The sequence below is a fragment of the Labrus mixtus genome, chromosome 7 (genome assembly GCF_963584025.1).
Source record: "Labrus mixtus chromosome 7, fLabMix1.1, whole genome shotgun sequence".
NCBI lineage: Eukaryota > Metazoa > Chordata > Actinopteri > Labriformes > Labridae > Labrus > Labrus mixtus.
Window position 1 is genome coordinate 29,572,614 of NC_083618.1, and position 14,358 is coordinate 29,586,971.

The window sequence follows — 14,358 nt, forward strand, 5'->3', positions numbered from 1 at the left end:
AGACAGAGAGAGAGGAGGGAGAGGGAGAGGGAGAGGGGGGAAAGCAGAACAAAAGAAAAAAGATAGAGGTGACATGACGGCACATGAGAAATTAATGTGAAGGATGCAAAAGAAATAAGAAGAAAAATGTGACAGACAAACTAAAAAAAAAACGATTCCCTGACTTTGATCTGAGAAGAACATTTACAGAAGATTTGAAGGATATTAACTTCCCTTCAGCTCCACAACTCTGACCTTTCCATGAGATTATATTTAAACAGGTGAGCTGTGTGAGGGCGATGTCTCATGTCTAAACTCTATAAAGTTATATCATATAGAACAGAAATAGAGCTCTTGATTTGAGAGTACTTTTTTTTTTTTTTTTTTAAGTTCCTCCTACCTCCTGCCCCAGGTCCATGGCACACAGCTTGGCTGACTGGGCCTTGGCGTCCACCATGACGTTGAACATGGTGCAGATGGACTGCGGCACGCGGAAGTCTGTGGCCCTGCTGCTCTTCTGAAGCTTGGCCTCGAACGCCGCCCGCGTCCTAAACAGGAGGTGAACGACAGTCAGCTCCGGGCTAAGATCACTCAAATAAATAAAAAAGCCAAACAACACCTTTTTTTTTTTAACATCCTCTTTTGATGAAGATTTATGTAATGCTGTTTTAAAGCTGTCAGGAAGCTATCTCTCTCTCTCTCTCTCTCTCTCTCTATATATATATATATATAAAGATATATATATATCTCTGCATTCACATCATATTACTGCTCTTACTTGCTCTTTTGTAAAGTGTCTCACCATAACACAAGTTATGAATTGCTGCTACAAATAAAGATTGATGGACATGAAGGTGAAGAAATTCAGAGCCTTTTTTAGTTTGATAAAAGTGACCTTAATTAAAATATTTTGAAAATCAGTTTTCATGCAGGAAATAAGTCCCACAGAGGCTGCTGAGTTCAACACAACTGTGAAAAAAGAAAAGGGCAGCCTCTGTGTCGTCTGTAGAAGCAGAGGCCATGAATTCAGCTCTTCACTGGGGAGCGTGTACTTCTCTCGAGCACTTCTTCTATTTCCACTTCAAACTTCATCTTCATGACACAGCAGAGGGAGATGTTTAACTTGTTATTGTGCTGAATATTGTCTGGTCGTGACTTTGTTTTATGTTCTTTAAGGACATGTTTCACATTCAGACACATACAGGTCTTAGTCAGGGGATCGCTGAAGTATCTGTGATTTGAAATGCTGTCTCATATCAAATTAAGACGTGCTAAGCTTGTCAGTGGTGCCTGCTTCAGCCCTCTCATATATTTCATTGGGGACAATTTTTGCAGCACATCTGAGGTGGCATCACTAAAAATCACAATGAATCATCCGCCACGACTTTTACTGCAACTCAGTATTATCACAGTAGCACCTACATTTCTGGTAGATGAATTTGTTGACTTTATATTCCAGCTCTTTAACCTGCACTCTTTGCATTAAGTGATACAAATGCTACTATTAAAGGATCAATCTGTAAGATATCTACTGAACTAAATGATAAAGGTATCTTACTATCTGATCATTAAGGAAACATGTTGAAGTGCTTCTCTGACAACAATGCAGCAGCCAGTATGTCCTCCTTCTAACTTTAGATTCTGCTCCTGAATGCTCTGGATTTGTTTGGACCAGAGAAGGTAGGCGGTTTTAAGACACACCCCCCCACACGGCCGTTTTGGACGCCCCTCAGTTTGCCAGATATGAGAGCAGTTATCAGGTCAACAGGTGTTGCAGCGATGGAAGCGGGCAAGAGAAGTGGTTCAGATAGAAGTGATTGTACCCGACCTAAAAAGCCTCTGCATGTTTCTAATAAGCTCCACGAGCAGAAACGTGCTCAAACTAGGATCAATATTGGAGATGCTTTTTGAAAAATGGAGAGAGGTTAGAACACAGAAAGGTTTACAGACCCATGCAGAGCTGGATAAACACTGAAGCTTCAGAGTCCACCACATGGTGACCTGTGTGAGCATCGACTCTAGAGAGGAGGGGGGGGTGGAGACAATTCTCTACAATGTTTTGAATTTGGACTGCAGTACCCATTTTAAACACTAGGTGTCAGAGTTACATACTGCTCCTTTAAAGAGTTTTAAGTATGTTCCAGTATTTTTTCACAGTTATGTGATAAGCCTTTAGATTTCTGAAGCTCAAACTATATTTTGTGCATGGGTATTACTTTTTGTCATCAGGACATGAAGCAGAGAACGATCACTAAAACATTTGTTTCATGTTACAGAAACAAAACGTCATTAACGCCCCTGAGTTTACGTCCAGTTTAGTGATCATTGCCATGTCATACATATTTGAACAGAGTGTTACCGTTTGACGCAGGACTCGATCATGTCACTGGACATCAGCTTCAGCCGGGTCTCCAGATGTTTCCCGAACTCCTCCTCCGGCCAGTGAAGGTCTCTGATGAAGGTCTGCAGAGCGTCCAGCTTCCAGAAGAGATCCTCCGACGTCCCCGAGCCGTTACTGCAGGGACCACAGGTTAAACATGAGCTTTTTTATAAAGACCACAGCTTTGGAAAAAGGGACAACGAGGGGTCAAGAACAGCTTGGTGCATTTTGAATTAAACCCACTGAGATGATAATGATCATAAATAGATAGATATGTGCGTATGTTTCCCCTCTATGAGTTGTTTAACAAAATGCTCTGTTCAGATGAACCTGTGGTGTTGTGACTGCACTTAAAGCCGGGTTCATGCTAACAATGTTACACACACGCTGCACCGTGAGAGAAGGTGAAAATGTATGCATGTTCCATCCTGTCATTTACACATCAAGCAAAGTAAGTGGGTTAGACTGTGTGAATGTGCGGGTGCAGGAAACTCGTCTCTGTGCGGGGGGGGGGGGGGGGGGGGCATGTTAAGGTAAAGTTGAGTATAATGCTCGGAGCAGAAACAAATCATAACCTGCCAAATGTATTTGTCTAAAGTTCTGCTGGCAGCTATCGTCACACATTACTAGAAACTGACTTTGTGCTTGAAATATCTTCAAAAAAAACATTTTTTCATCTGGATTTGTCAGGTCAATGCAGATTATATTCAGGGGTGTGTCCACACTTGTTGGACTGGAGTGGCCCACCTGGGGGCTCTGACACAAAGTCTGTGTGCACAAACATTCATATAAATAGCATGTTTATCATTTCTTTACTGTAAAAAGTGTCACTATAGAGTAGCAACATGTCATTCTTCTTAGATACATTTTTAGGTTCTCAAAAGAAGATGTTTGTCTAAAGTCATCGATTAAAGAACTTCTGCACACTGTCTAACTGTAAAGAATATATCAGCAACGTTTTAGTGCTGAAACGTTTTAATTACATTGCAGATTCTTTTCATGTGTGTGTGCAGGAGTTTTGCTTGCAAATTGTATGAGCACATTCCTCTCCTATGCACGTGTCTTATGAAATAGATGCGTCCAGTATTTTGCTATAATTTTAAGTACAATCAATAAAACTGCGCTACATTTAAATGTAAAGACACTACCAGCAGCCTGTTGCACCGCAGCCTTATAAGTCCCTCCTCTAACGAGACAAAAAGCCAATCACTGTTAAGAATTTTAGGGTGGGCTGGGTCAGGGGTGAATGGACATCAGGTAAATCCTCGGGGTACAGCTTTGGGATAAAAAAAAGACTTGAAAAGATGCAAGATCAAAACCAGGAAAGTAGTTACTCTTTACCTCTGAGGTTCACAGTATTCAACATGGTGAATACTTTCAGTTTTGGTGGATTTGCCAAGAGAACTCCCATGATTCCCCGCCAGCCTCGACGTCATCTTTTGTTATTGTTTTAATTGAGAGCCCCCTGGTGGCGGCATTGACATACTATGCGTTTAATCAGGCACATTTAAAAACATGCTCTACATCCCTCTTTAGTTTTTATGATCCGACTCCTTGGTGTGATTTTGCATCTCTACAGTTCCTACATGAGCACATACAGAATGTGGGAGGGAAAACGTCCATTTTGAAGTCACTGCCTCGTCCTTCCACACACACACCATGTCTTCATGTCGGCATAAACGTGGTCGTTAATTCTCCCTAACAGACCAACACAGCCATGAAGGTTCTTTAGGATTTAATCATGAACTCCTCCCGCCTTCTTTCCTTCTTTAAAACCAGTTTGAGCCTTTCTTACAGATCTAAGAGAGGGGAAACATCAGAAGTATGAAGTATGTGTTCAGTTTGTATCCTCCAGATTCCCGAGGAGGGAACGGGGCTGAACGTGCCGCAGCAACAGGGTCACACTCTGCAGGAAGCCGCGGCGCATCACCGAGCTTTTTACACCTTTGATCCCCATTGTTGGTGCCGACGATCTTTCCCTCAAGTTTTTTCGAACGTGCGATCGATGACATGTCGAGTCGCTTTTAGATATGCAGATTTTCTTTTAACGATAACAGCCACCCCATCACATACATATTAATAAACATAATAAACCCTCACGGCGATCAGAGGAAGAAGCAAATAAATGATGAGCACATCGAAAACTGAACGAGGAAAGGTGTTTTTGTTTTTTTTTAAAGATGACTCTTGGGGCTGAAGCTTTAAAAACTTTCCTCGGACAGCGGAAAGAAATCGGAAACAGAAGAGGAGTTAATAAATAATTCATTAGTTAATTTTATAAATGTAGAAAGAAGATGACAAACAAATAAAGATCTATATTAATCATTTTAATGCATTTATTTCTCGACTTTATTCCACTGATTTGTGTTATTTATTTTGTTCTGATGTCTCTCTGTGGGCATCTGTGTTCTTTGGTGATATTTTGGAGGCTTTGGCTTTGACTTAAAGGTACGATATGCCGAATGTTTACCCTAAATTAATTAAAAATTGACTAAACCTATGTTATATATATATTTTTTGTTCAGTACTGACATTACCTCAAATATTTCCAACAGTTATCAAAGCCTGAGAAATTCGTAATTTTATAGTTGTAACGAGACATGTCTTGTTGTGGCAAGATGCCGGACACATGGTTGCCGTGGAAACGCCGGATGTTACGTCTAAAGGCCGCTGCATGAGGAAGCGCGAGCTGCCCCTGTTGCTGTCTGTGCTGCTGTGAAAAAAACGTCATGTAAATTATACTCTGATACATTAGCTCGTCTGTAAACATATTCTCTTCCTCAGGTCGGTTTCACCTGGTCGTCATGACTACGATCAACTCGGAGCTCGTTTTCATCAGATTGGGGGATGGTGTATCAGAGAGAATCACTCCCATGATTCCCCGCCAGCCTCGACGTCATCTTTTGTTATTGGTTTGATTGAGAGCCCCCTGGTGGTGAAATCTACACACTGTGCCTTTAAGACGATTTAATTTAAAATAATACTTTTTCGTAAAAGTGCCTTGAGATAACATCTGTTGTGAATTGGCGCTATAAGACTGATAGATCGATTGAAAAGCAGTTCTGCACGTTTATGCCACAGACATGGAGTGCGTGTTTGGAGCTGAACGAGGCAGATACACACTCAGAGTCACTATGAGCTGTCATCCAGTTGGGCGGAGAAAAGCTGGGCATCTGTGGGAGGTTAACACTTGTCACTGTTAGATTTGGTACTTTGGGCATTTGGAGGTTCACATTGGGCAGAGTGTTTGTTATCGTCCTGTGGAGAGAAGCAGAGAGTAACAGAAGACAAAACACAAAAAGAGTTTACAACGATCATGCAAACAAAAAGTAACAAAAGATGAAGTCACACTTGAGTCAAAGAGGGACGGCGTAGTTTAGGATCCATTAGAAGCTCAACGTCCGACAATCAACCAGCACACTGCTCTTCTAAATTAAACATTATTACCATACTCTCTACATGACATGTAGATGTTCTTCAGTGTAAATATGTTTACAGAAAGAGTGAAATTCAACCTTTATTTATTTATACTCGGAAGATCATTGAGGGGCAAACCCTCATTTACAATGACATCGAGTCATTACAGAAATAATTAGAAAACAGACATTAAATCAAAAAGAAAAACAGGAGACAGATAATACAAGACTGCTATAATCAGTCTACAAAAGGCTAAAATGTAATAAAAAGGCTTAAAGATAATTAAGCGAGTACAAAACTGCAATAAATAAACACACTTATGTAAAACAGTTACAAAGAGAGGTTGGGAGGCTTAAAATCAGGTTTCTAAAATGCCCAAAGGGTAAAAGTTAATTTCCCTCAAGAAGATGCTGTATGTTGAAAAACCTGACTTCTCTGTGTGTGTTGGTTAAGGAAAGATCACTAGAAAGTAGTGTTGTAGTCAAGACCACACTAACCGAGAGCAGAATGCTGAGACCGAGACATTTAGGGATCGAGACCGAGACAAGACCAAGACCATAACTATCACTGGAAAATCTCGATCTTGTGTGCAGCGGGCGTGTCACTCACTTAGACCGTAACACCAGGAAGGTTGTGGCTGTAACCGGGGGACTTTTATCTAATTACAAATGAATTGAAGTTATTTGTTCTTCTAGAAAGAGGTGTTTTCCTTCTAATCACAGTGATGACGTTGAAAAAAAGCCAATCAGTGGTGGTCTCGATCGGTCTTGATTTAAAAATCAGTCTAAGACTGAGACAAGAGCAAGTGAAAATGCTTTTGATTCCGAGTCGAGATCGAGACCTTCAAAAAGTGGTCTCGAGACCAGTCATGAGACAAAGACTGATTTCGAGTACTACTAGAGGTCGGTACATTTGATCCTAAAAGATCTGCAGTAAACGCTGGTAGACATTCCAGTTTGTCATACAGTAAGCATGGTGTCTTTCATGCTGCTTGAATCACAGCACTGAAGTGAAACACAGTTGTTGAAATCACTGCATTGTCTCTGGGGGGATGAGAACATATGGCAAATGATGTGTAAGTGAATTCAGCTGCTGCAGGAATGAATGAAATACAAAGTTTGCAAAAAGAGCAAAGTAAGACTGAAAGAGACGTTCAGTACAGACTTACCTACATCTGTTCTGAATCTATGCAGCTGTATGTGTGTGCTACAAGGTACCAGCAGACTTAACAACAGCTGATGGTAAAGCATAACGCTGATTTGACAAAAGGTCAGAGACGATGGTTATGTCGACCTCAATACCCCATTTTTACACGTGATAAGAAAACCTAGCCAGAGTGAAAAGTTCAGCTGTTTGTGTTCAAACATGCTGCTCAACTTCAGGAAGTTTTCAGGATTTTTGTGTGAATCAGCAATTTGTCTGAAACCTTATTTTCTTTCTTCCAAAACCAACAGGAGAAAGCTTCAAAAGGACATTTTAGAAATGCACCTTCCCTGTCCTGATGTCCTGAAGATTTTTTTAAATGCAGGGAAATGGAAAACATTGAATTGAGAGGAAACAAGGACTTGGCGTGTTGCAAAACCTAATCTATCCATCATCTTGATATGACATTATATCTGTGTGAAGATCAGCAAAGAGTAAACGTCTTAATCAACACATGCAGGTGAAAACGACGGTTAAAGGTTGAATAAAACGAGGCGTCCTTACTTGACAGGCTCCCAGGACTCCCTCTCAAATCCTCTGTGGATGGACTGAGCGATGGATGACTCCATCAGGTCCACATATCGAACCACCAGGGGGGCGTACAGGTCCTGCAGGTGTTTGTGGAACCTCCCGTTGCACAGGTTGTCTGCGGGACAACACGAGAGGGAGAGGAAATAAGACTTTAAAGGAACCAAAGCAAGAAGATTCCAACATATCTCACATGAATTAAAATAACACCGTGAGAGGGAAGCAGGTTTAGAATCGCCCTATAAATCAGGACATGATGACAGTGATTTAGCTGCAAGTGGCCAAAGCATCAGCATACAGAGTGTAATGATGAGTTAGAGCTTTGAGATTTGTTACAAACCTCAGTTAATAAAGTTAATAAAGAGGCATAAAAGTGGCCGCAACAAGTTGTCTTTTTTTGCATGCGAAAGACAAAACAAGACTTGCTTGTGAATTAAAGCCGCAACTTTACCTTCTTCACAAGCTGCTGAATATGACGCTTAAAAAAATAGAAACCCATCAATTAAGAGTCTGAGGTAGTAACAAGACGATGGAGAATCACTCAACATTACTCTGAGGCGTAAAAATAGAAAGTAGGCTTCTTGTGCAGCGGAGCAATAAATAACAGTATCATCTGCATATCGGAGCAATATCATCCACATAGACACACAAATGTGTGTTAGGAACATTATGACAGATACTGCCTTACAATGAAAATCAAAAGAAGACATACCAAAGCAGACAAAACACAGAAAAAGTGACACACTGACGTACACACTTCTCCAAAATAAGACAGTATACACCATAGTCCAGTGTTGGATATTTGTGGATGTAGAGAAGGAGATGACATGTGTGTATAGCTCCCCAGGTATATGTTTCTCATCTGCCCAAAGACACCTTTAATCGTATGTGTTCATGAGCATGTTCAGCAGTTTAATAAATCTGAAAGTAGGGCAACATGTAGCAGCTGGTGATAATAAACTAAAAGCTAACGCTATACCACTGGCTCTTCGTTAGCAGGTGTGACACAGCACATCCAGTTTTTCAATCTTTCTGAACAAAAGGTCGGCGTCTCGGGGGAATTTCTAAATCCGACCCATCAAACACATTTTCCCTCGTCTCCGGCGGCTCCCAACTGGTAAAAAGGCAACACTGACAAAGACCACAGGAGATAAAATGGAGGCCAGTGTGTGCTAATGTGATGCCTCACGGCTCCATGCAGCGTGTCTGCTATTCCCTCGCCCTCTCTCTCTCTTTGTTTTTCTCTCCCCCTCTGAGCATGTGTGTGTTTGTGTTTGTGTGTGTTGGCATCGGAGTCAAGGTCGATGATACACAGTAGGTGCAATGTTTGTTGTGCTCCGTGATTGCCACTCTCCCAATTAGCCACTTGAGCGGCTGCTGTCCACTTGGATGTGTTGTGTCCAGGAGTGTGTTCGCGGGGGCTCGCCGCGCCGCAGCTACCACTGCTTTAGACCTCATTAACTCCTCGAATGGCGGTCCAACTTTGGCGCCTGTCTGGTGCTATACGGCTATTTACTGCTACATACTGTAAGTGCAGCGCTGTGGGGAGACGGAGCAGATGACCTTCTGTGGAAAAGACGTCCCCCATGATGATGATGTGCTGTACTGAAGTGTGTGTTTGTCTCACTGTGCGTGGCCTTATGTCGGCGTTCAAGATGGTTTTTAAATTTTTTTATGAGGATTGTCCTTAAATGTTTATTTTACAATTGTTGAATTAAAGGGGCACTCCGCTGAGTTCTCCAAAGACGTCAGCTGAGTAGTCATGACGACTAGTACTCCGGCTGTGAACACATATGGTATTTAATGTTTTTTGGCCCTGCAGGAGCTTAAGGTCAGAGGTCAAACCATGGTGATGTCATCAGACCATGAATACATGCAGTCTTTTGAGTCATTGTCTCAGAAACTAGTGAGGATGTCCACATCACTACAGTAAGGCTGGTGCTCAAGCCACTTCAATACTTTGTATTTTTGGTCGGACGTCTGAATTGTTTTTATGATTTTTGCCTGTGCAAGAAGACAGACAGCTTCTGAAAGCACCATGGCAACAGCAGGCGAGCCTGTTTCATTTGTCTTTCCCCCTCTTAGAGAAACGCTTGCAGGAAATATCTGCAGACATCCGGCTGACAGGGAAGAGAGAGAGAGAGAGAGAGAGAAAGAGGGAGAGAGAGAAAGAGAGAGAGAGGGACAGAGAGAGAGAGAGAGAGGGGGGGGGACAGAGAAATAGAGAGAGGGACAGAGAGAAAGAGAGAGAGAGAGAGGGAGAGACAGAGAGAGACTCAGAGAGAGAGAGAGAGAGAGAGAGAGACTCAGAGAGAGAGAGAGAGAGAGAGCGAGAGAGAGAGAGAGAGACTCAGAGAGAGAGACTCAGAGAGAGAGAGAGAGATAGAGAGAGAGAGAGACTCAGAGAGAGAGAGACTCAGAGAGTGAGAGACTCAGAGAGAGAGAGAGAGACTCAGAGAGAGAGAGAGAGAGAGAGAGAGAGAGATAGGGAGTTTTTGGTGACATCTGAAATGCACAAAGATGTGACTTCAACTTCTGTCTGTGGGAGTTTTTGTCAAAGAAAACTGTATTGACAAATGTCAATGATACGTCCCAATTTAACACTCAGGTCGTGCCTGATCGTACAACGTGAGCACATAATGAGCTGTGGTCGTGCGTCCTAAACGATTCATAAGTACAGTGCGAGTTCACATTAAACATTTCTGCAGTACCTTTTAGGTGAAGACTGGTTTGTCCAAAGAGTCAAGTCAGTGTTAATAAAAAATATAATGAGGTATAAATAACAGAGATTTTCATTTGTGTTTTTGTGATTGAAAGAATAAATATTTAACAGCAGAGAGATTGAGATGTTTGTTATTTTGTTTTGTGCCAACAGGGCACCCTTCTTTGCACCAAAGATTCCAGCTGACTGATTTTAAACACAATTTGCATCAAACAAGGAAATGTACACCGACACGAGGGGTCTGTTTTTGTCGTTAACTTGTAATTGCGAGCGCAGCTCAATTTCCTCCCCCCTCTGTTAACTGCTGCATGGTGTAGCTCCTCTCGCTGCTACGCACTTCAATTTCTATTTCCACACAATTGACGATATGCGGCAAATGAGGAGGAGGTGGTCAATTTGATGACACTAACAAGTGAGCATAACAAGCTATTTGCAGTCACCTCTGTTCATCTGAATGTGTGAGCCGCGCTCTGCCTTCTCCTTGACTCCCGACTGACAAACTGAAAGGGGGGGGGGGGGGGGGGGGGGGGGTGGGGGGGGGTGGGGGGGGTTGGCATTCCCCAGGGACAATTAGAGGTCCAAAGATTGAGTCCGCATTGTGAACAGTGAAGTGTTTGCTTTACAGGACTACGGACAGCTCCACAGTGTTCCTGCAGGCAAGTGCATGCAGTTCATTAGAGAGATGGCTGGCCTGCAGCAACCGGCATCAAGACCCGACTATTATCTTCAGTGAGACACTCCTGGTTCACACACACACACACACACACACACAAACACACACACACACACACACACACATATAGAGGCAGTTCAGTGTGTAGACCCCTCCAGGGCAAAAAGTCGACATCTCACATTGACAGGGATGATTTCCGAGACGTTTGAGAGATGTTTCAGGGAGATTGGAATGCACAGGCAACAGCAGCTGTAAACCTTCATTATTATCATCAAACGGTCGGCTTATTTGTGGTCGCTTGTAATCATCAGACTGGGCGACAAAAAACCATAGAAACACCGGACACATTCATCGTATCGGATGGAAATTTGAAAATGTTGCAGTACTGACACTTGCAGCCAACCACATCATGAATTAAAGTAAAAGTTGAGATACATCACATGGAAATATCTGGGATCAGAATATGAAACAGTGGAGGAGTTTCTGCTAAGTGCTCACTTAGCAGAAACTTGTACGGTCAGAACCAGTGATGGTTGGCCATTAGAGGGTGCTAGAGTGCACAGCACAAATATAAATGCTCATTTAGCTTAGCAAATACAAACAAGACCTTTAACTTTAATTTAATACACTATGCAGTACCTGTCGTTATACCTCATCATTTCACTATGTATACGTAACATGTATGTTTTAATGCTGCAACTGCTCGATGCTTTTCCAGCTACTGTTGTCTTTTGCAACTTGCATGTACTTAAAGGCTTTATATGTGATTTTTCACACTTAAATGTAGAAATCAAATATATCCTCTGAAAATAACTCTGTGAGTCATGACTGTCTACAATGGGTGTAACACCCGAGTCCCACTGTCTGTGATGTTTTCAGAGTTTTCAGAGTCCTATCTTCAGTTTGTTTACATCGCCGGGACAACCGGCCGGCTGACTCCTCCCCTCGTGTATAAAAGTTGTTTAATTGAGGGACTAGAGAAAAGAAGAATAACATACTGTACTCACTGCTTAACTGTGTTTCTAGATCACGCTCATTTCAGGTAAATTTACATGCAGTGTGAAGATACGAGCATAATAAAGATCACTAGCATTAGCATGCTAACACAACAATGCAGCGCGAGTTGTTTTGGTTTCATGCTGGTTCTCAAGGGGCGACATCTGCTGGATCAAAAAATCACATATAAAGCCTTTAAACTTTTCCCACTTGGCTGCATGCCTGTGTCTTTTTTCTCATATTCCCTAGATAAATGAGTCATCTTGCTTTTAGTTACTGCAGACTTTGAGTCAACTTTTTAGACTTAAACTTTTAGTACTTTGCTTGAAGACACAACAAATCAGACCCTATCAGAGGCGACCTATGAATCTTTCTTTTAAGTGGCACTGGTGCATGCTGCCATGTTGACATTTTTGATTAGGAAAGCGTTCACTGCTCTGGACCAAAATGAGGCAAGTTATGTGGAAACCTTTTCAACATCATCCTAAACCACCAAGTCTTGTTGGTGGAAAATATTACAGCTCTGTTGACTTAAGACTAAAGGCTTAAGTTCTTTTTTATTATGATTTACATAACGAGACTATCTCTGAATTTATCTGCATAATCCTTTCCAGACCTCCACTCAGTGTGTTCGATATGTTTTCTTTCATGAGCATCTTAACTCACAGTCCACTCTCAGGAAGTCGTTGAGAAGTTGGAAGAGGGGGAAGCTGTCCCAGCTGTCGGGCGGCTGAACCTCGAGAGCGGCGTCCATGTCGGCCGAGTAGAGACACAGGAAGGTCTCTGCGTGCTCCACCATCAAGTCTGACCACCAGGCGAAGGCCTTCAGAGGAAGTACAGGAGAGACGGAGGAGGAGGAGAGGAAAAGAAACCAAGAGGTTGAGAGTGAAAGAAAGGAAGGAGAAAATGACACAGTGAGTACTTGTACTTTAAAGTGGTCTGACCTTTTAGAATTTACATTTTGATCTTTTATCTTCATGTATTATAAATCTTAATATCCAAATGTCTTTAAATGCTTTAAATGATGCTATAAATGTTTTCTGAACTCTGTAAAGCACTCTGAATAGTTTCATGTCTGAAAGGTGCTCTATAAATAAACGGCATTGCCTCACTTTACCGGTTTGTTTTATCATAAAAGATAAAGATGAAATGTAACTCCTGAGATCTATAGCAAAAGCTCTTGGCTGGTTTTCTCACTTTTCAACATATGAAATCAACTTGTTGCCTCAACAACTTCGCTGCGTGACCTCCAGGGAAGGATTCTTCACAACTCGAAGCAGAAAAACACGGGCGCTTGGGCACGAAAAAAAAAAAAAAATCACACACTTTCCTGTTGGCCCGTGGAGGAAAACAGCAGCAGCTCCTTGACAGGCATGGCAGGGAGCTACTTAAACACTCACCCATTGCTCCTTAAGCGAATCAATCAGAAGAAAGGAGCTAGCGAGCTGCAGTGGTGCTCAAATCTCCCCCATAAAACAGACGCTGTGGAGTGACTGTTAGGGACCGAGCTGGTCTCATGCACATCGAAAAACACTCGCTTTCCTCCATGCACCCCCACTCTTACCAGGCTTCTTAAGAGGAACCCCTGAGGATCCATGGTGTTTGCTCATTCACATCAAGCTGTCAACACTGTAATGTGAATGTACCCATGGGCTTATGAGGCGGGGGCCGCATGCACTTGCCATTGGGAGCTCTTAGAACTGGATAGTTGGAGTGGGAGATAGTTGGCAGAGAAGGTGTACACCCGGAGACTGTCACGCATGTAATCATCGTTTGTGACTTTCGAGACTTATGCATGAAGACAACCAAAAAGAAACAAGACAAATACGAGAAGCAAAACTTGCAAACTAATAAAAAATCAAGTGTTTCTTGAACATTTTAAAATAATTTATAAAAGGAAATAACTATCCTTTCCACAGCCTTACTACACTCAGTTGTGCTGTACCCACATTAATCGCTGTATAAAGAGGACGGGGAATAGATTTGGAAACTGGGTAGAGAGAGAGTAGAGAATGGCATTCGGGAAAGGAGCCACAGGTTGGACTTAAAACCTAGGCTTTCCTCCTCTGCACATGGGGTGCACTAACTAACAACTAGGCAACCAGCACCCCCTACCTAAATGCAGAATTTACATTTGAGGGACAAGATTTTTTCATCCATAACATTCTGGTTTCCGTGTGACCACAGAGGGGTGTTGACCACTTGCAGGACTTGTTTGAATCAGGCAGTTCAATAAACCATAGAGACCATTCTTGGACCCATTATCCATCTTCTGACTGATAGTTTGCGTTTTATTATTCTGAATAAATAAACATCTGCCTATGAATGCAGCTAAAGGTCAGGCCATAGATGCCATCTCTTCATTTTGTCACATTTCTTGCTTCTCAAGTTGCCAATCTGAAAACTTGCCAAGTCTTTATCCCCTGTCTGAATAACTAATGGCTGCACTGGAGGCCCCCA

General features: G+C 42.2%; 1 protein-coding gene across 2 annotated transcripts in view; it reads right to left on the bottom strand.

Annotated features, from left to right (window-relative positions):
* Positions 1-14,358, bottom strand: part of cadpsa (Ca2+-dependent activator protein for secretion a) — a 164,542-nt gene that overhangs the window by 38,192 nt on the left and 111,992 nt on the right. For both annotated transcript variants that reach the window (XM_061041507.1, XM_061041508.1), the window contains exons 18-21: positions 12,565-12,721; positions 7,484-7,625; positions 2,339-2,494; positions 380-527 (exon numbers count right to left, since the gene is read on the bottom strand). In XM_061041507.1, coding sequence (XP_060897490.1) covers positions 380-527; positions 2,339-2,494; positions 7,484-7,625; positions 12,565-12,721 — 603 coding nt within the window. The remainder of the gene's footprint in view (positions 1-379; positions 528-2,338; positions 2,495-7,483; positions 7,626-12,564; positions 12,722-14,358) is intronic.